Source organism: Camelina sativa, chromosome 8 (genome assembly GCF_030686135.1).
Source record: "Camelina sativa cultivar CO46 ecotype springtype chromosome 8, ASM3068613v1".
Classification (NCBI taxonomy): domain Eukaryota; kingdom Viridiplantae; phylum Streptophyta; class Magnoliopsida; order Brassicales; family Brassicaceae; genus Camelina; species Camelina sativa.
The window spans coordinates 26565881-26587174 of record NC_141887.1 but is presented as its reverse complement, the minus strand read 5'-3'; the positions used below and the strand labels follow the sequence as shown (position 1 = coordinate 26587174).

At 38.3% G+C, this 21294-nt stretch overlaps 5 protein-coding genes, 1 non-coding gene and 1 pseudogene across 7 annotated transcripts; 2 read left to right on the top strand and 5 right to left on the bottom strand.

The window, feature by feature from the left end:
- Positions 1-1132: 1132 nt before the first annotated feature.
- On the bottom strand, positions 1133-1205 carry TRNAA-CGC (transfer RNA alanine (anticodon CGC)). Its single transcript has one exon. It is a non-coding gene; the product is annotated as a tRNA-Ala (tRNA).
- A 231-nt stretch (positions 1206-1436) lies between these two features.
- LOC104708289 (syntaxin-132) lies at positions 1437-4819 on the top strand. 2 transcript variants are annotated; one of them, XM_010424836.2, is made up of 13 exons: positions 1437-1887; positions 2243-2344; positions 2434-2490; positions 2678-2726; positions 3069-3157; positions 3243-3316; positions 3452-3494; positions 3569-3629; positions 3720-3745; positions 3826-3903; positions 4008-4088; positions 4227-4292; positions 4432-4819. In XM_010424836.2, the coding sequence occupies exons 1-13, from the start codon at positions 1870-1872 to the stop codon at positions 4600-4602; spliced, it is 915 nt and encodes a 304-aa protein (XP_010423138.1). In that variant the 5' UTR covers positions 1437-1869; the 3' UTR covers positions 4603-4819. The 2 variants fall into 2 exon arrangements, with proteins under 2 accessions (XP_010423138.1, XP_087319020.1); XM_087462894.1 differs by having other exon boundaries at positions 1644-1887; positions 3257-3316.
- Positions 4820-5419: 600 nt separating this feature from the next.
- Positions 5420-7388, bottom strand: LOC104708288 (polyubiquitin). The gene is made up of 2 exons (XM_010424835.3): positions 7240-7388; positions 5420-6714 (listed from the first exon to the last, which is right to left on the bottom strand). Exon 2 carries the CDS (start codon positions 6712-6714, stop codon positions 5569-5571), a length of 1146 nt encoding a protein of 381 aa, XP_010423137.1. The 5' UTR covers positions 7240-7388; the 3' UTR covers positions 5420-5568.
- Positions 7389-9080: 1692 nt separating this feature from the next.
- LOC104708285 (uncharacterized) lies at positions 9081-9850 on the top strand (annotated as a pseudogene).
- Positions 9851-9906: 56 nt separating this feature from the next.
- LOC104708286 (isoaspartyl peptidase/L-asparaginase 1) lies at positions 9907-11627 on the bottom strand. The gene is made up of 4 exons (XM_010424834.3): positions 11331-11627; positions 10873-11106; positions 10698-10784; positions 9907-10591 (listed from the first exon to the last, which is right to left on the bottom strand). Exons 1-4 carry the CDS (start codon positions 11493-11495, stop codon positions 10127-10129), a joined length of 951 nt encoding a protein of 316 aa, XP_010423136.1. The 5' UTR covers positions 11496-11627; the 3' UTR covers positions 9907-10126.
- LOC104708284 (uncharacterized) lies at positions 11604-17618 on the bottom strand. The gene is made up of 20 exons (XM_010424833.3): positions 17516-17618; positions 16973-17177; positions 16265-16858; positions 15482-16165; positions 15244-15375; positions 15041-15120; positions 14822-14916; positions 14659-14726; positions 14468-14569; positions 14294-14379; positions 14096-14203; positions 13931-14006; positions 13706-13842; positions 13462-13621; positions 13197-13376; positions 12832-13104; positions 12586-12753; positions 12253-12489; positions 12010-12168; positions 11604-11901 (listed from the first exon to the last, which is right to left on the bottom strand). The coding sequence occupies exons 2-20, from the start codon at positions 17150-17152 to the stop codon at positions 11848-11850; spliced, it is 3573 nt and encodes a 1190-aa protein (XP_010423135.2). The 5' UTR covers positions 17153-17177; positions 17516-17618; the 3' UTR covers positions 11604-11847.
- LOC104708283 (protein MICROTUBULE BINDING PROTEIN 2C-like) lies at positions 17307-19751 on the bottom strand. Its single transcript, XM_010424832.3, has 5 exons — positions 19313-19751; positions 18908-18991; positions 18121-18441; positions 17770-17988; positions 17307-17681 (listed from the first exon to the last, which is right to left on the bottom strand). The coding sequence occupies exons 1-5, from the start codon at positions 19517-19519 to the stop codon at positions 17526-17528; spliced, it is 987 nt and encodes a 328-aa protein (XP_010423134.1). The 5' UTR covers positions 19520-19751; the 3' UTR covers positions 17307-17525.
- Between the last annotated feature and the right edge of the window lie 1543 nt (positions 19752-21294).

Here is a 21294-nt window from a genome sequence, read left to right as displayed (position 1 = left end):
AATTGTCTCCCAAACTTTGTTGACCCTGAGCACAAATTTCATCTTTAGTGCCCAAACTGTATAGTTTGTGTTTGTTAGCATCAGACATGTGATGGAGGAAGATCCTCCTCCCTCTGTTGGTTTTGTGATCACAATAGCACTTTCTCCTTCGGTCATTGTTTAGCTCTGATACCAAATATAGAAAAATGCAGGTTGCAAGTTTGTGTAAAGAACAAAAGATCAAATAAGAATAACTCTCTTATTATTAGCTCTAGAAAATCTCTCAAAACTAAAGCTCTCTCACAATTGTTCTCTCTCAAACTCTTAATCTCTATATGTTAATGTCATAGCTCGACATACATATATATAACAAAACAGTCGTAGTCCTACTAGGAAAACACCAAATAGAGTTTGATCCTTATCCATTCACTAATCATAACTTGATTAGGAATGCTCTGCCTTTTCTTTTTTTAAGTTCTTCTCAAGCTTAAACCAACAAGATATATATTATAGAGAAAAAAAAGAAAAGTCGCACGTTACTTTCATTTTCACAATTCCTCACTTACTTAGGCATGCAGGTTCTTTTTTTTTTGTTCTCCCTTTAATTTTTGTTTTCCCTCCTATATATCCAATTCCAACCTACCTATCTTCTCGTTCCATTTTACCTTAACTTGTAAACTAGTATATTCTACCTTATATTTTTTTTTAAGGAAACAAAAATAAATATATTTGCTATGAAAAAAAAAATACATTTATAATTGATGCGATTATATACCATCGGGGGGCCTGCCTTCAGTATTTGAGCTGGCTAGGCTAGTCTAAAGACCGAATCGTACGTGTTCCACCATAAACCAAAGGAATCTTGTGTCAACTTATAAATAAGTTCCATTTTTAATCTAAAAAAACAAACACAAGAAAATAATCCAGATTATACTTATTAGTTTTTTTATTATTGTTTTCTTTTTTCGTTCTAATGTACAATGTTTAAGGTATGAGATCGGATTAAAAAAAAAAAAAATTAGCATCTCGGACGCGCGGGATGTTTCATGACAGGATGTCGAAACACGTGTAAATCTTATACATAAAAAAAATTAATTAAGAAAAGGACAATACTTAATTTATCAAATTATTATATTCATAAAAAAAATAAAAATGGAGGTGCGGGGAATCGAACCCCGTGCCTCTCGCATGCGAAGCGAGCGCTCTACCATATGAGCTACACCCCCGTTTTGTTTATTACTGTCGCCTACATTTTGTTGACTACTAAAATTAATTAAAGAATATCCGCCGTCGATTCGAATGGGATATTCCGAATCGACTGCTCACATTCCTTAGGTGTAATGGTCGTCAGTGCACATGCGTCGCATATAATATCTATTCTTTAGTAACGTCAAAATGACGTAACTACCCTTTTCCTTTTTTTGTTTCATTACTAATTTACTTATTTCTTTCCGTCCGGGCACCGAAAGGAAGGAAAGTTGTCTTTAGCTGGACAAGGACGGCATGTCGGGAAATTTCATTTTTTTTACGCTACCAAAACCGAACCGGTCTAGATTTTGTTACGGTTTAACTGTCTGTAAATCGTATTCGATTCTCGGTTTTAGTTAGGTAAACCAATCGGTTTGGACGAATTAAAAACCCTAGATTTACTACTACTAATTTCTCTCTCTTTTTCTCTCAAATTCACATCATCGTGAGTGCTTGAGCCACAGATCCGTTTCTCCTCTTTACTTTTCGTCTCTCGAATCTTGTCTTCACACTCAGTTCTTCGGAAGATCAGACATAGTCGCTAAGCCACGTTGTCTTCTTATCGCTTTCTCACCATCCCAAGTCGTGGTTCTTCTTCGTTCTTGGTGTGAATCGAAACCATAGTCTCTTCTATCCGTAACGATGAACGATCTTCTTAAGGTGAGATTTTTTATTTATGCAACTGTGTATTGTGTGTTTTTTTTTTGTTGCTCCTTCTATATAAAATTTAGGGTTGATCATATAATGTGGATATTGGTTTCCAAAATTGGTAGTTCTTGATGTTTTCATCATCTTACATTGCTCATTGGATAAATTATGAATGCCTTCCACTGATTGTTAATTTTTCTATTGAAATTCGTATGGGTTTTTGAGTTTGACCAATCTTAGTTTCAATTCGAGCAAGAATCTGATAAACTTTGCGAGGAGCTGGGACTTGTAATGATTCTATGTATTCATTGAAATCTAGATTTAGCTATAATGGGGTTATATATGTCTTTTTTTTTTTAATTTGTAGGGTTCGTTTGAGCTTCCCAGAGGTCAATCTTCTAGAGAAGGGGATGCTGAACTAGGAGAACAACAAGGTGGAGATCAAGGTTTAGAAGATTTCTTCAAAAAGGTATTCTTTATATATATTATATATACGAGTGCTGCTATATTACTCTACCAAATTGCTTTAGCTAAGTGGTTTCATCTTTGTCTTCTTAGGTTCAAGATATTGACAAACAGTATGATAAGCTAGATAAGCTTCTAAAGAAACTTCAGGTACATATACCAATGACGTTTCTTACCTTTCACTTATTTCTCTCTGCTATGATTATTGGCTTTCACTTAATATATTATGTTTCTGTGGCTTGTCAGTTGCTCTGTGTTATTTTTTTATGCTAAGTCATATGTCTCAGTTTTGACTGTTCAATTTTACTGACGAGTTTGCTGTTGTTTAACCCTATAGGCTGCCCATGAAGAGTCAAAGGCTGTGACCAAGGCTCCTGCCATGAAGGGTATATTTGTTTATTTTCTGTACATCTTTTTGTCAATGCATATTACTCGGGAACTTGGAGATTATAAAGGGTTGTTGCTCTAGCAGATTTAAATTCTTTGATGTTAATAATTAACCATACATACATGTCTGAGAGAATTGGAGTTAGACAGTTTATACTTCTCAAAAGACAGAAAAAAAAAAAATCGTAGACGACAACGGATGGATGCTAACTTAGATGAACTTCTAGCAGCCACAGTTCTTGGCTTCATGTGCTTGAAACTTAAGCGTTTGGGTTGGTGTTAATGGTGGACCATAAACTTAACATATAGTTTTTGTGTGTTGCTCCTTATGTAATGGACAGCAATAAAGAAGAAGATGGAAAAGGACGTTGATGAAGTTGGAAGTATTGCCCGTTTCATAAAAGGGAAACTCGAGGAGTTGGACAGAGAGGTAGGGTCACTGGCTCTTTTATCTTCTACTTTTACAACTGTTGAATTTATATGTTTGAATTTTGATTCTCATTCAAATGTTGTAGAACTTGGCAAATAGACAAAAACCTGGATGTGGGAAAGGATCTGGTGTGGATCGATCAAGAACAGCAACTACACTGTAAGCATTCTTCTTTTTCAATAAGATAAAGAAGAAGTTGAGCTGTTATTCATTTAAATGTAGTAGAACTTGGCAAACGGATGCTGTGAATATTCTTTGGTATGACCTTTTATATGCTTTCATTCTCTGCAACAGTTCCTTAACGAAGAAGTTGAAAGACAAGATGGCTGAGTTTCAGGTAGGAAGAAAAATATAACTTTTCAAAATTATATGGAAACTGTTATTTTTAAACTGACATGCGACTTGTTCTAGGTTCTACGAGCGAATATTCAACAAGAGTATCGTGATGTTGTCGATAGGCGTATCTATACAGGTATGTGCGTTGGTGTTATCTGATTGCATTTGTTATTCCCTTCTACGTTTCTTCTCACTTTTTATTTTTGTGTGTTTTGCCTTGAATTAGTAACTGGGGAGCGGGCAGATGAAGATGTAAGTAAAGTAGCCTCTTGATTTCATTATGGTCTCAGAAGTTTGAACAAAACTCATGCTTTACCGTTTCTTGTTTTCAGACTATTGATGAAATGATTGAAACTGGAAACAGCGAACAGATCTTCCAGAAAGCGATTCAGGAGCAAGGAAGAGGACAGGTTCGAGCATTTCCATTTAATTGAGAAGCAAGTGCTTTAGACATGTCGACACATTATTATATCTCATATGTATAGCAATAATCCAAACATTTAATCTTTCCCAGGTAATGGACACCTTGGCGGAAATCCAAGAACGTCATGATGCTGTCAGAGACTTGGAAAAGAAACTTCTTGACTTACAACAAGTATGTTGGATTCTTCACAATCTCTTATACCTAGTTTGATGCAATCTGTTGATCAAACTCTTTTTGTTTGGCTTAGAACTCAAATTGTATGGAGTCATTCGCGTAAAGACAGATCTAACAGGATCCCTTTTTCCGCAGATTTTCTTGGATATGGCGGTTTTGGTTGATGCACAAGGAGAAATGCTTGACAACATAGAGTCTCAGGTAATTTGGTATTTATGACTGCTGTTGATATGAAAATTAGAAGGTTTCAAAATTACAGTGTATATAGTCCTTTTAAGTTGATACATGAAGGCAGTGCAATAAGTAAATAATGATGAATGATACTTTTTGGCAAATCTAGGTGTCAAGTGCAGTAGATCACGTGCAATCAGGAAACACGGCTCTCCAAAGAGCAAAGAGCTTACAGAAGAACTCAAGGAAGTGGATGTGTATTGCTATTATCATCCTCCTTATTGTGGTTGCAGTGATCGTTGTTGGTGTTCTCAAGCCTTGGAAAAATAAGAGTGCTTGAGGAAATCCAGAGAATGTACAAAGAAAAAAAGCAAATTATATCAATCCTTTTCACGGCTTCGAGTGAGAGAGTGTTTTGTTTATGATGTGTGTTATTTTTTTACCAGGAAACAAAAAAACAACAAAATTCTATATTCTTTTAACTGGGATCAAACAAACCAATTTTCTCTTTTCATTGTGCAATTTCACGTGGATTAAAGGAAGTCCATAATTGATTATTTCTGTTTTTTTATGTTTTGTGTGTTTGCATTTACAAAAAAGGTAATCCAAAGCATTCCATCTTTCAGAAGTTTTGGCCGTTCTCTTCCCATTCTTGAAAGGATAGAAAGCATAATCTTGTGAATAGTCTTCATTTTCTTTCGTTGAGATCAAGCTTGAATTAGAGCTAGAAACGGAATGGCCTCCTTTACTTGGTTGATTCATTCTTTAGCTTTTTTTTTTTAATCCCGTTTCAGAGAAAATGTACTTTATAGAACCCAATGGATTGCTGTATGTTTTGGGAAGAACATTCCTTTATCAATTAAACTCAGTCTCAAGAGTCATTCCTTCATCTCCTTCGTTCAAACCTTGAAGCAGCTTTGCTCAGACATCTCATCATCATGTACTGTCCCCTGTTTTTGCTGGGAAGTTGCTATTTGTATACTATTCTAAATGGGGCACCTTTTACTAACCACAAACTTTTCACCTAACTCATTAACACGTTCAAACCATCCTTTGGAACTAAAAGCTAAATACTTTTACCGAGGACATTCGGTGCTGACAAACACAAGCTGACTTGAGGAAACCATCGGAATTTTACTAGACTTAGAAGGATATAATTCCATTAATTCGATTTGTCATTAGAAAGAAAGAAGAGAAATATAAAAAGCCACAAACATAGTTCATCAATTATTTATTTTGGGGGCTTTACAAGCGCCCAAAATACACAAGTTTTAAAAGAAACTTTTGAGTAAAACCATAACAGAGTTTAAAAACCACCACGGAGACGAAGGACCAAGTGAAGGGTCGACTCCTTCTGGATGTTGTAGTCAGCCAATGTGCGACCATCCTCAAGCTGCTTTCCAGCGAAGATGAGACGCTGCTGGTCCGGAGGGATTCCTTCCTTGTCCTGGATCTTAGCCTTCACATTGTCAATGGTGTCGGAGCTCTCAACCTCCAGTGTGATGGTCTTCCCGGTCAGAGTCTTGACGAAAATCTGCATACCACCACGAAGCCTTAGCACCAAGTGAAGGGTCGACTCCTTCTGAATGTTGTAGTCAGCCAATGTGCGACCATCCTCAAGCTGCTTTCCAGCGAAGATGAGACGTTGCTGGTCCGGAGGGATACCTTCCTTATCCTGGATTTTAGCCTTCACGTTATCAATGGTGTCGGAGCTCTCAACCTCCAGTGTGATGGTCTTGCCTGTGAGAGTCTTGACGAAAATCTGCATACCTCCACGGAGACGCAAGACCAAGTGAAGTGTAGACTCCTTCTGAATGTTGTAGTCAGCCAAAGTCCTGCCATCTTCAAGTTGCTTTCCGGCGAAGATTAACCTCTGCTGGTCTGGTGGAATACCCTCCTTGTCTTGGATTTTAGCTTTGACATTGTCGATGGTGTCAGAGCTCTCCACCTCCAAAGTGATAGTCTTTCCCGTCAAAGTCTTGACAAAAATCTGCATACCACCACGGAGCCTGAGAACAAGATGAAGGGTCGACTCCTTCTGGATGTTGTAATCAGCCAAAGTCCTGCCATCTTCAAGCTGCTTACCGGCGAAGATCAACCTCTGCTGGTCTGGTGGGATACCCTCTTTATCCTGGATCTTGGCCTTAACGTTGTCGATGGTGTCAGAGCTCTCCACCTCCAAAGTAATGGTCTTTCCGGTCAACGTCTTAACGAAGATTTGCATACCACCACGAAGCCTGAGGACCAAATGAAGAGTGGATTCCTTCTGGATATTGTAGTCAGCCAAGGTACGGCCATCTTCTAGCTGCTTACCGGCGAAGATAAGCCTTTGCTGATCCGGAGGGATACCTTCCTTGTCCTGGATCTTGGCTTTGACGTTGTCGATTGTGTCAGAGCTTTCCACCTCGAGGGTGATTGTCTTTCCGGTGAGAGTCTTAACAAAGATTTGCATCTGTAATTCACAAACAGAGAGATTGATAAATACCCAGATCAAATCCAAAACAAAATCAAATTCGATCAAGAAACTAATTATCAAACCTAGGGTAGAACTAACACGTTATCAATCGATTACAAAACTCAAATTTCTTTGAGAAAAATCAAACCAAATTCAAAGTCGATCTGCGAAAAAAAAAACACGAACCCTAATCGAGGATTAACACAAGAGAGATCTATCGGTGAAACTCAAAACAAATCAAATTCAAAACAAAATCAAATCCAAAACAAAATAAAATTCGATCAAGAAACATAGGGTAGAACTAACACGTTATCAATCGATTACAAAACTCAAATTTCTTTGAGAAAAATCAAATCAAATTCAAAGATAAAGTAATTCGATCCGCGAAAAAAACAAAACACGAACCCTAATCGAGGATTAACACAAAAGAGATCTATCGGTGAAACCAAATACAAAAAAATAGAGACTCTATCGCGATCGGAAGAAGAAACAAGTAAATCGTATTAGAGGTCAGAAATTTACCTTGAACACGATTGAGAGATTTGATTGATGATTATTAGGTTTTAGGAATTGGAAAGCTGAATTGTGAAAGAGATAAAGAGGTCGTCGGGTGTTATATAGAGTTTATATCAAAGAGGATGAGGCGGTGAAGCATTAGCCAACCAAAACTAGACACGTATGTATTATGACGTGCATTGGGCGGTTGTTTACACGCAACTTCTAGAATAAGGGCCAACTTATAGTCCACGGGCCAATGAATATGACGGCCCAAAGAAAACGATAAACAAATTGTAAATACTAAATTTCACTTCATTTAAACTGAAAATCAAACCAAAAATCCCAAGAAAGAACAAGCACAATTAGGTTAAACCCTCAGCCGAAAGCAATTTAAATATATACTATTTTGAAATAAGAATGAGAGAAAACCCATGTTTTAGAAATCGCTAGGCGCTAGTCGGGCGGTCGGTGTGGGCCTAGCGCCTAATGAGAAAATCGGAGATTAAAAGGGGATTAATCGGGGACTAGTTTTAGGGTTATTTTATTAAATTAATAATAAACTATAAATATATAGTATTAATTATATGAATAATTCTGTTTATGTTAAAATATATATATATATATATATATAATAAAATATAAAACTATAGTATTGTCTTTAAAATTACGGTAAACACATAAAACATAATTTTAAAAGAAAATTAAATGATTTTTATTTAAAAAAATTTGTTCATTAGTTATTGTAAAACATCATAAAATCTTAATTTAAATGTCTAAATAACAAAGATATATATATATATATATATTTGATTTATATTTGGCTCCAAAAATAATCGGTATATACAAAACTAAACGGAAAGTAATCGGAGTAGACAAGTTATAATCAAATTAAACGGGCATAATTATATAATCGATGCTAGGAGGGGATTAGTCATTAATTGAAGCGGAGAGGGTGGGTTTAGCGATTTTGCGAGGCATAATCGGTGCTAGGCGGGGATTTTTAAAACAGGGAGAAAACTAAACAAACCATACAACAACACTAGTAAAAGTAAATCATGAGCGGTAAAGGCTTCGATGACGACGATCAAATCCTACCTGAATTAATAACGCTCGCATTAGGGTGGACTAATTCTCTAATCTACGTGGTAACGATGCACTTGCTCATTGTCACCGTCGAGACTTGCTTGTTCTGGCCTTTACTACCAAATTACCCCCACGTTTGAGGAGATAGTGTTATCGGGATGGTGATTTTTCAATAGATTACTGGCGTGATAGGGTATGCTTCCGTGTCGCATCCTTTCATAGCCGTGTTAGGACGCGTGAGCCACTTGTTCGGTAATATTGCAATCCTCATGCTTTTGGTCCACACCGTTTCTCACCAAGTCCTTCTATGGATTGCAATACCTTCTTCTTTGTGGCTCGGTTCCGTTTTGCTCTTCTCGTTTGTTCATTCAGTTTGTAAAGTAAACTCATCCCCACCTCACCAGTTTCTTTTACGTTAGTTTCTTTCTTTTTGTTTGTTAATTTCTTTGAGATTTTCATCAAAGCTTCTCTAGCTAGTTGAAGCATTCTGGTTTCCCACCAGAAGTAAAACCACCTTTTTATATCATTGCTACGCCTAAGCAAACTCCTTAAGGAAAGAGAGTATCCAAAACGTTCAAAAAGCTGCTTAATGGAAAATTCTGATACAAAAATAAATAATCAAATTGATGAAACAAATTAATCCGAAAGTTAGTTAGTTAATTATAACCGTTTCTGATTCTCACTTTCACCCTATACATATATATATATATAAGCCGCCTCATGCATCTCATCAGATCTCTTAACTAATCTTTTAACTTTCAAGAAGAAAAAGAAACAAAGAAATGGCTAGTGAAAGATCTGAGAAGCTCCATAACTTGACTCTGGCGATTATTATGCTGGCCATGGGATACGACCAGGTGGCGTTTTCGATGGGAACAAAAGTGACTTGGTTCCAACCCCATTACTTCGGCCTCTGCTCTGTCGCTTACGTTCTCTTCGTGATCGTCGCTGAATTCGAGGACGACGTGGTGGTCAAACGTTTCGCCGATTGGATCAGCCACATGCTTGGATTATCTGCTCTAGCATGCCTTGTAGCAATTGTGTCCGTGGAGTTCGCAATCGGATTGGCTTCTTCTACCGCTCTCGTTAGTTTCTGGTATCTCGTGAAATACCTTAAGAGCCACGAAACCTTAAACCCTTCATCCCTAGATTCAAGCTGCAGCTCAGAGAAGTTAAATCTTGTCATCTTGGCGGCTCTTGGAGGAGCCATGGTGTCCAGATTGGATTAGCCATGGGATCACTTGAGAAAACTAGTCTTTCCCCGGTTTACTTTGGAGTCTCCTCTGTTTCGTATGTCTTCTTCCGAGTCATTGAAGTGCTGGAAGAGAACATCACCATCAAATCAGTCTCTGGTCATATGAGCCGTTCTGCAGGAATACTCAGTCTGGTTTGCTTCGTGGGATTGGTTTCTAAAGAATTTGCCTTAGGTATCTTCGTCTCTACGTTATTGTTAGTCTTGAGGTACATTTGCAAGATTTGGTGCGCTAATCCAACTGCTCAAGATTTGGCCGCGGAAGTTCAGTCTCTACGTTATTGTTAGTCTCTCGGTACATCTGACGATCTCCCTTAATCCGCCGGCGCTGAAATTGTATAAAACAGAGTCCAAGATTCCGATGTAAATACCTTCTTCCGGTCATATTAGCATAAACCCATTTTTGTGATACAAACTCCTTATTGTATTATAGTGAACACGATAGCCTAAAGAGAACCCATAACAAACAAACAATGATGGTTTTATTAAATTTGCATCTTAACCCTTTTGTTTTAACTTTACTGATCCGACTACGACTCAAACCGATTCTAAAGACTGCAAGCAAGTCTAGTGGTTTCAGTTGTTTGGCCAGATTGCCATCTCAGAGTAACCATCTTCGGTAGCACAAGCCCTGAACATACCAGTAGTGTTAAACGGCATTGTGACTTCACCTCTGGCAGAGACAGCAACGAGTCCACAGCTTCCTCTGGGAACGGATTGGTCAACAACATAAGCCGCTGCCTCGGTCAAAGACAAGCCTTTATACTCCATGAGTGCAGCCACGTCTCTAGCAACGGTTCCACGGATGATCTCTTCTCCTTTACCTGTGGCTGAGACGGCACAAAGGTGGTTAGCGTAAGTTCCTGCGCCAATGACTGGCGTATCCCCAATTCTGCCAACCATCTTGTTGACATAACCACCAGTTGATGTAGCCGAAGCTAGATTCCCGGCACTGTCTACGGCTACACATCCGACTGTTCCAATTTGGCTGTCGCCACAATTTTCAAGTTCTTTCGGAGGAGTAGGGGCCGTGTAGTCCAACTGTTTTAAAGGAATTTAAAGTTTTGTTTAGTATCTCACACGAAAAGGTCATTTACATGAAGACAAGCCTCAGGAACATAGTTTCTAAGAGAATAAACATAGTAACCTGGACTCGATTGAATTCTTTGGCCTGCTTCAGCCTTGCAATGTTTTCAGGAGTTATGAAATGGCTAGAATCGACCGTCTCAACTCCCTAGAAAACCAAGTTCAGAGAAAGCTTTACAATGGACTAGAGTTTAACTATCAAAACAAGTCAAATGGCTATATGTACACTGACTGACATGAGCTCTAGCGAAAGCTTCAGCAGCATCGAATGCAAGGTATATATGAGGAGTTTTCTCCATGACGAGGCGAGCTAAAGAGATGGGATTAACGACAGTGGTAAGGCCAGAGACAGCTCCACATCTTTTGGTTTTACCTTCCATTATGGAAGCTTCCATTTCAACAGTGCCTTGAGTAGTTAAGACAGAACCTTTACCCGCATTGAAGTCTGGGTGGTTTTCAAGTTCACGAACCTTTAACATTGCCAGAGAAGTGTATAAGACTCACTAGTCATAATCACTAGAGAGACAGTATTTTAGAAATCTACAAATTTAATTTCGTCTCCGAATTCTCAGTTTCCTCATAGACTATAGTAAAAATTATCAAACACATGGATCCAACCAGCTGCCATATGCCATATGCCAAAAATATAAATAGATATATATATATATATATATCGAGAAAGAGAGGCGCGTACGACGAGTTCGGCGACGTCCAAGGGAGGCTCGCCGGATTTGAGGGCGGAGACGCCAAGATCGAGGCAGTGACGGAGGGCGGTCTCACGAGGGATACGTCGCTCGTCGGGGAGATCGATCGGGATGTCTCCAGCTCCGCCGTGTAGCGCTATCGCCCACCCCACCATCGTTGGCTCACTTTCCCAAACTTGTTGAAGGCTTTTTTTTTTTTTTTTTAATTTCAAGTTAACAAAAGGTCCACTCACTACTACCTACCTACTAGATTCTTTCAGATGTTAAGTAAAATGAATTCATATAATAATACTGTGGGAAACATTATTTATTAATAAGTAAATTACACTGAATTGTATTATGAACAAACCAAAAAAAATTAAAGAATGACGCGAGTTTTTGTCCTCGTGTTGTTGTTAAACTAGTCACTAAATCTTTTGCAGTTAGCAGTTTGCCTATCAAAACTATTTAATTAGCTACTGTAAAGTGTAAACTCCGATCCGGCCACATGACTGTTTCACATAACTCTCATGACGATTCATCTTGGTCTCCAAAATATGATTTCTCCGATTCCAAAACTCCCTAAACACAATATTATTGTATAACAAGGATCAGGCTTTGTGTTCATAAGTTTTGGTAATATATATATAGAAAAGAGTGAGAAAGAAACCAAAATAGTTTTTTTGTTACCTGTATGATCAGGATGGCTGCTTCCTTATGTATGAGCTCATTGTACCCTTGGCAACCATAATTCTGAACGCAACTCGGGCAACCAGTTTCAGCTGAGCAGCGGCAAGACTTTAAGAGATCAAGAGCCGCTTCTAGAAGCTCCGTGAACATTGGACGGATCTACAGAGCCGGAGATGTTGAAGAATTAGTTATCATCCAAAATTAATAAATAAATCTTTGAGACTTTTTGCTTTCACAATTTACCTTGGCGGAGATGCCAGTTCCTCCACGATGACGATCATATAGTAAGATTCTTGATGGGAAATAGCGTTGCTCTTGCGGATTTGGACATTCTGGAGCTAAGTCCGAATAGTTGCAACGCACAAATAGTGGAACAACGTGGAGAAGAGCGTGACAAGCGGCATGTAAACCAGCACGGAATGACAACTTATTCCCCTCCACTTCTGATTTTACTGACTCAGGGACTTGAATCCAAACAGCCTGTTTATTATCCATAAACCAGACTTAAAAATCACAGCGTAAACAGATAGACTGTAAGAGTGTGTGTGTGTGTGAGGCTTCAGGTTAAAGACAAACCTGTGACTGGTAAGAGTAACTTGGGAGTGAAAGCTCAACATCATCAATTACTTCATCGTTTTTTCTTCGGATACGAAGAAATCCAAACCACTTTGTTGTCACTCTACATGCATTACTTTGTGCTGTTGTCCTATTAAGTTGGTTCTTAAGAGCCTTTAATACGTAAGCCTGAAACATGAACTTAGTAATGAATTTTGCGCCAAGATTCAGAACTATCAAACAAGAAACACCAAAGTTTATACTTACAGTTTTACCACCAGTTACATGGATATCAGTGTAATCCCGAGTCCTGGTGTAGTAATCCACGTCTGCTAATTCACACAAAGCTATCTTTTCTTTTGTATCCAGACTCGTGACCAGATAGGTCCTTCCTTGGTTCATATAAACAGCTCCTTCATATACTTGGAAAAAGGCTTTGCTTTCCTCGATTTCATCGAGAAGATCTTCACTTTTTTTTTCAATGACTCTGTATCTTACCGTCTCTATGGCCCGGATAGAGACTTTCTTCGTAGGCTTTTTCTGAGAAAATGTTAACCAGCAAAGGAATTGATTTAGAGCAAGGAAACAAGGTTTTGGGTTGTATGTTTCAAAGTAACTGCTCGGATATATACCTCTCGGCCAATATAGGTCCATATTCTAGAAGAAGAATCACGGGATGGATCAAAACTCAAGTATCCTTTGTTCCTGAGTGACCCAAGAGCGTCGGTTATGCCACAACCAAAGTGTTGTTCATCATACTGCAAGCTCAACGGATGCTCAAGAGCAGCACAAGCCAAATGCTGCACAAGGACCTACAAGAAGAAAAGTATCAAAGCAAGTCAGTATAATCTCAGCTAGAGTTAATTGACACAAGAATCCAAACAGTATACTACTAACCTGCTCATTTTGAGAATCAATTACGCAGCACTCGATTGGGCTACGAAAGAGTTTGTTCGGGAACTTCATGAAGTATTGGTCAAGCGGACCAGCAAAGGCAACATATACGGCAAGAGAAGGCCGTTGTCGTCTTCCAGATCGCCCGGCTTGCTGCCAAAGACTGAAACTCAAAAGTTATCAGTTGCCCATTATGGAATTTAAGTTCTAAAAGAGAAAATAAAAAGAACCAATCAAACTGATTTACCTGGCAATACTGCCGGGAAAACCTAAATGAAGAGTTACATCGATGTGACCAACATCAATCCCCAACTCAAGTGCGTTTGTTGCAGCAATACCACAAAGCTTTCCACCAAATAAATCGCTCTCTATTTTCCTCCGGTCCTGCAAAATATTGAAAATACTGATCTGGTAAACGCAATTCATCTACAAACAACACCAAAGTTCAGACACATAAAAATAGAAAATGTACCTCAGCAATGTAGCCTCCACGATATGAGGATATGGCTTCAACCAAATGAGGGGCAGTCTTTTCTAGAATTTCACGTCTGCGGCATATTTAATGGATGTCAAACTCCATCAATCAAATACTCTAGTGTGAATTGTTTTACTATCAGCGGTAAACAAGAGGACTTACGTCAAACATAAAACAAGTTCACAGAGTTTGCGAGATGGACAAAAAGCAATGCAACGTAGGCCATGTTGAACCATCTCTGCGAAGAGGTGTGAAACTTCAGAAGCTGGGCTGTAAAGAAATGAAATGATATTTAATGTTAGCTATAGATGAAAATACATATTGATTTCTTGTTAGCAAGGCCAATGACTCAAAAATTACCTTGATGGTGTATCGGCAGCAGCTCCATATGGTTTACCTGCAGCAGCTTCACTACTGCTCACGAATTTCGAACTTTCTTCAGGTTTCTGTGATACAATAGATTAAGGAAACATTGAGGAAATAAAGTTTTAGAATTGGTTACAAAAAAAAAAAATCAAGGAAACTGAATTATACACTTGTTGGAAGAACTGATGGATTCCACAGGACAAAAAGCTTTTCAGAGGAAGGACTTCCATCATTTTCTATCAGCTCGAGCTCAGATAGGTTTGCAAGCTCCTACACCAATAGCAAATCACGTTTTGATCCAGTATGATAGATTTGGAGAGGCGAATATTTTATACAGATAATTGTTAATGTAGGCCTACCATGCAATGTTGTCGAGGATTAGCAGAAGTTGCAGTGCAAAATATGAAAGAAGGATTGGCACCATAAACTGAAAAGTAAGATATGTTTGATCAATTCAAAGTCTAAATGGACGAAATTCGTAATGAAAGCTATATTGGTTTAACCATGGGATCAGTATTGCACCATGAGAGCACAGGCGGCGAAGTCTTCTCAATATAAGGGCTGTGTGGCAGCCAAATGGTCCCTTGTAAGTATGGGCTTCATCGATCACAACATACCTGAAATAATCAACTTAGAACTTAAATCATTAATGATTTCTCTAAACCAGTTCATGTCTTGCAATGCTTCCATTGAAATTAGTCAAACTTAAAATAAGAGGAGATATATAGGAAGATGTGTTACCTAAGGTTAGATAAAATCCGGCTAAATTGTCCATGGAGAGGCATAATTGACATATGTAACATATCGGGATTTGTGATCAGCTACATGCATAAATTCCAATAATGTTAGACTTGTTAGTTAGAGAACTATGTCTTCGGAATTCAGATGAAACTGAGTGAATGAATCACTAATCTATTGGGGAAAAAATGACAATAAGACATTACCAGTCTAGCATTACTCCTCAGCCTTGTTCTATCCTTATAAGGAGTGTCACCATCGTACACTCCCATGTTTATGCTTTCTTCGTATCCTTTTATCAAATCAGACAATGCTCTTAATTGATCCTGAGCTAAGGCCTAATCAAACAAACAGAGAGTCTCTTTCTATTATAGCAGTTTTAAGAAGTTTTAAGATCTCTTAAGCATAAAAAAAACTCAAAAGAAAAGAGACAAGATGAGTAACCTTGGTCGGAAATAAGTACAAGGCACAAGAATCTGTATCTTTGCACAATTCCTCAAAGACTGGCACATTATAGCAGAGAGATTTTCCACTGGAAGTCATAGTTGCAACCACAACATTCTTCCCAGACAAGGCTGCTGAAATTGCTTCAGCCTGATGGCTGTAAAATTTATTGAGTCCAATTCGTTTCAAGGCAGACTTGGTGGTTTCTGAGAGCTCATCTAACATTTCGACGCAGGCAGCTTTTCTAGCATTGATAACTTCAACATGAACAACCTGTCCTTTAGATCCAATACCATTCCTGAGATGTTCGACCATCTCCGATGGTTGCAGTGAATTTGTGTCATGCCACAAAAACTGGGGTTTACGAGAACCAGAGAAAGAAGTGGCTTTTCCAGCCTCTCTAGCTTTGTTTCCACCAAAAGCTCTACCTTCGCTGGCAAATTTAAGCATGTCCTCCAAGGAAATAGCTACTCCACACTCACCTCTATTCTTTACCAGTAGTGATTTGATTGACTCCCACAATTCAGACTTAAAGGAACTCTCCCGTTTTTTCATGGCACTAAAGACCTTTGCAAGTGGAGTTTTCTTACGAGCTGGTTTTACATCTCTCTCCGGATAATCAGCTATAACTATAGCATTCTCATGGCTCACAGCTTCAAAGTCATCAGTGATAACCTTTACAACCTACAAGAACCATTGCGAACAACCATTGCGGTTACATATAAGTAACATTTAGTCATAAAATAAGTAAGTATACTTGAAAAAAAGATATAGAAAAATCACCTTGGGGCAAATAACTGAGAGATTCTTAACGTCTTGTATACCAACACGAACTCCAGACATTGCTAACCGGAAAAGAGATTCCTTCAAGCGGGTTATATACAACTTCTCTCCCATTGATTGAATAAGAGACGAAAAAAGATTCAGAAACGCGAATGTCTCCATAGACAACTTCACCCAATCTGGACAAGAACACAAAGAGCTAGTTCTTGTATCCCATGACATCAAGCACTTTGTAGAACTTGGAGATGTCAAGCAATTCCTAGACTTCAAAACCCCAGCAAGCTTCTCTCTGTTCTGACCCTTAAATGCATCATTACAATCAGACTCCAAAACACCATCAAAGAACCCATATGGACACGCTTCTTGATCCCTTTTTCGTTTCTCCCCAACACAATGGTTCTCAGCTGCTTTACCCTTTTCATCTTTCAAGGTTGAATATTTTGGAATCCTCTCAGAAGAACTCAATGAGGGTTTTAGTAAATCGGGCTTTGGAGTCTGCGGATGTTCCTTCTTAACATAAGGAACCAAACTCACGAACTCACCGTCATTGTTAACAACAGCAGCAACTCTACTCTTCAGACTCAATTTATTTTGCTACAAAAGATAAAAATTCTAAATTGTAAAAGATACAAAAGAGCATGAATATTTCCCAAGAAGGGTTTGATAAGGAGGAAACAAAAAAACGAAACTTGTAATCATAGGCATTACCTTGAAACACAGATGGAAATTGGGAAAAAAAGAAGCGGGAGGGAAAGAGGATTTTAGGGCAATCTTAAGGTCATGAATTGTCCCGTCGGAGGAAACGTGAACGGTCGTCGATTCGCCGGTAATGCTTCTGACAGAGATCGCAACAGTGTCTCCGCTGCTGCTTCGTCTCTCGCTCGCCATTACCGAACTTTTACTTTTTTCCTTCCTTCCATTAACAAAGAAAAGAAGTTTTATATTTGTGAGACTTTGTTGGGCTTTCAAACCGACATCGTATTGGTGGTCTATGGCGCGGGATTTTTTGACACAGGTGAGTGGATTCCGCACGTGCGAACTATTTTTATAATACGATCTGATATATTATGTGTTCGAAGGATACATCATCATCATCATACATGCTCAATTTGAAGAAACATAAACTCGAGTTGCGTTCATTGATTTTGGGGGAAACCATAACTTTGTGTTTCTTCTCCAATTTTTTTCATTGTACAAATCTACATACACCTAAAACACAACCAAGGAGTGACAAATCCTATAAGAAGGTACCTCAAGATGACTAATATGTAAAGGCTAGTGATTGCAGGTATGCTCGTGCTTTAGCAGCCATGGCCAGAGATTCTTCATCTTCTCGTTCCTTTGCGGTAGTCACAGCTGCAATATAAGCTAATCTTGCTTCTTCCATTTTCCTCAGTTCGGTTTCATCTACATCGTCCTGTTGTTAATGTATTTGTATCAGCTTAAGATATGACCCCGGTTAAAAAGAAAAAAGAGAGATGATCCTAGTGTGGTTTATGACTTACAAGATATGGAAGATGATCAAATTCATATGGTCTTGTATCATAATCCCTGTCGGGTTTCTTGGAATCGGGTTTCGCCAGAGTTTCGAATACCCGTGTGAACGTAGAGATTTCTCCTTCAAGAGTATTTAGCTGTTCTTGAAGCTTGATTGCCTTCGTCCCTGATGTCTTTGCTTCCCACTGAGTCTTCTCAAGGGCAGCTTGCTTGTCTGCAAGTTTGATCTAGTGAAAACAGCGAAAGGAAGCTATCAATAAGTGAGATAAGTGCAGAAGCAAACTGAGTATTCTCCATTTTGTTTAAAACCAAGTAAACACAAAGGAAAAATCTTAAGATACATAATTGAAAAAGGTTACCTTTGTGTCCGATAGCTGTAACTGCATAGACTTGATCAACATATCCTTCTCAGCAACCAATCGTTTCGTTGCTTCAAGCTTTTCTTGGATATCGTTTACCTGGTTCTTTGAGATTTCCGTTGACTTTAAAACCTCTTCTTTCTCCGATAATTTTGCCTGCAGGTCATTCACTTGCTCTCTTAGTCTAGTCAGTTCTTCCTTTTCTGCACCAGCCAAAGCCTTTGTGTTTTCACCATCTTCCAAAGAATTGTTCATAACATCACTATTGTCCTCAGGGTCTCTCTTCTTTCTTCCTGGGACTGTTTGAGAACCATTTCTTCCCTTTAGATCAGATACATGCAAATACAAGTGAATAAGTTAGTCATAAAGCCGAGCATTGGAAAAACATTGAGTAACATTTGGCGAGGAGAATTAAAACCCAAACCCACCCAAAAAAGTTTTTTTACCCAAGTTTGAAGACACCAGTGCTCCAAAAACAGAGAGATCCATCATTACAACAATTTACATCTCATAATAATAACAAAAAACACCTATAACCCCTTATGGATATACAAATTATGAGTTAAAGAGTCATTAGCCAAGCTGATATAAGCTCATACCCCAAAAGGAAAAGATAACAAATTCAAATAATTTATTTGAGTACCTACCACTATTAACCCAACCAAGTCGAAAACTAACACTACAAGTCTTATTTATAACCTATGCAACCAAGCAACAGTGTATGGATAAAATGCCATAAAGAGATGTGATAAAGAGATCAAACAAGACAAGAAGATTGACATCTTACCCTTCTGGACAAGGAATCTTTAGAAGGCATCTTAGTGTAGATCATGGAACCACGCCGCTTAAACGAACTCCTTTCTTTATGTTCCTAATAGCGTTCAAATGAGAAGAAAGCTCATCAAAAAATATTTCAACCTAAAAATTAAAATCTACAAACTTATTCAGAAATTTCAGATTTTTAATGTTCAAATTCATAACAATTTCTCTGACATTTTACACATATCGACATTTTCCCCCAAATGAATCCGTCAAAATTACTGCAAATTTCTCAAAATTAAGAAACCAAATCCGTCTAAAACACTGACATAATTTCGAAATCTCCCAAATGAATCAATCACCAAATCTGCAATCCCCTCGAACCCCAAAGATATTGAGCTCTGATAACTCGAAAATAAATAAAAATCTATACCATGTAATGCTCGATAAGGGGAACCATCTCAACGAGATCTTTTAAGAGACGACGATCTAGATTCTCGTTACCGGAGTTAGTACCAGCGACAGATTGGTGAGGAGACAGTCGGAGATCGTCGTCGCCGGCAAGCCACGAGCTATCATCCCCAAATCCAGAATCGCTTTGCAAATCCACGAAATGCTGCTGCTGCTGCTGCTCATACATCTTCTTCACCTTCCTCCTCAATAGATCTGCTTCAGTGATTAGGATTAGTCCTCAACAACCCCCAGAGGTCTGACCAGAGAGAGACAGATAGACCCAAAAAAAAAAAAGAAGACTTTGGATTTTTATTCAAAATAAATTCATTCTTCGAGTCTGAGCTTTTTTGGATCTCAATCTTTTTTTTTTCTCCAACGTTCATCTGAAACAACCAACTTAAGATTACTAATTTACCCTCATCATCTTTCACAATTCTCTGGATTTACCCATGACTTTTTGAATTCTTTCCTTTTAAACCATCTCTTCCTTCTTTTACTTCCCTTAATTTTAACTTTTCAACATTGTTATGCTTTGTTTAAGTTTGGAAACTGATAATTAAGAATCATGTAATAGAGATTTCATTTTTTATTTTTTCAGTCACCAAATAGTAAATAACAATCATAATGTACTTATTACTTATTTATTTCTTTCTTTTTGGGCAAACCCAAAGCGGCTAACGATAGCATTAGCATGGTTGAAAGGAAGCCGAGCCACGGTGGAGGAAGAAGAGGATCTACTTTCGCGGAGTTCTATCTACTTTCGCGGAGGATCCGACTATGTCTTTCCCCTTATTACGAGCTATCGTCGGAGGCAATTTTTCGGAGGAAGAAGAGGATCCGACTATGTCTTTCCCCTTATTACGAGTTATCGTCGGAGGTCTATCTTCTTCTTCTACTTTGGCTCCCTTCAAGTTAGTTGGATCCATTCTCCTTTCGTTGCCACTAGGAATGTTTACTCTCTTTTATTTTGCGCTCACTTGAGAAATACATTGCTGTCACATTGCCACCGAGATTTTCCTTAATGCAGTGTAATAACTCTATATGGCCTAATAACTTGTATCATTGGTACTTATAGCTCTTTCCAGTTAGTTTAGTTGGTTGTAACGATTCTAAACAAGAACTGAAACCAATTAGACCCCAAAAAAAAAAAAAACAAACAAACATATATTTACCTAAAGACTGATTCCTACTTCCTAGGATCTCATAAATATAAACCCAAGTCGTTCAGAAACTAATAAAAGTGTCATTAATATTTGCTCTAAAAACATAGAAAGACTGGAAAGGCGTTTAAACATACAGTTTTCTTCGTGACTTCTCGGAGGTGATCTCACCAATGATCTTGAAATAAACCTTCCAAATCCCCTGTATCTGTTATCTTTAACTTTTTCTCTCAGCTGTATTCCATGTGCCACCTTCGTCACTAGGATATGATGTAGTTCCATCTTGTTAAGTGTTTGGTTCTATAGGCTGAGACTGAGACCTTTCAAGAAACGAACTGCTTGGTAGAAGATCTGGCTCATTTCTGCTGCTCGACAGCCTTCGAGAATCAGCCGCCTTTGACTGCAGCGAATATGCCATAGTTCTTATTGGCTTTGATGAGGATGAGGAGAAGCTCCCTTTTAAGCCGTATCACTCTCATTCACACTTTTACATGGATCGCGGAACCCTTTTTGAGGAGATAAGGCAGACGTATGGATGATGATGATGAGGATGTTGCTAGTAAGATGATGATGATGAGCACATGATGATTTATGGAAACGCTTTGCCTGGTAACTTACTTATCTTCATTGAGAGTGTTTCTCTCTTGCTCCCACAATTCACTATTCACTCATCTCTTGGTTTTGTGTGTTGCTTTGCTTTCTCTTGTTTCTGTATTTTTGGGGATGTTATGTGTTTGAGGGTGTTTTATTTTCTTCTACTGTTTTTTTTTATCATGCACAATTATTGATATATATTTTGCCC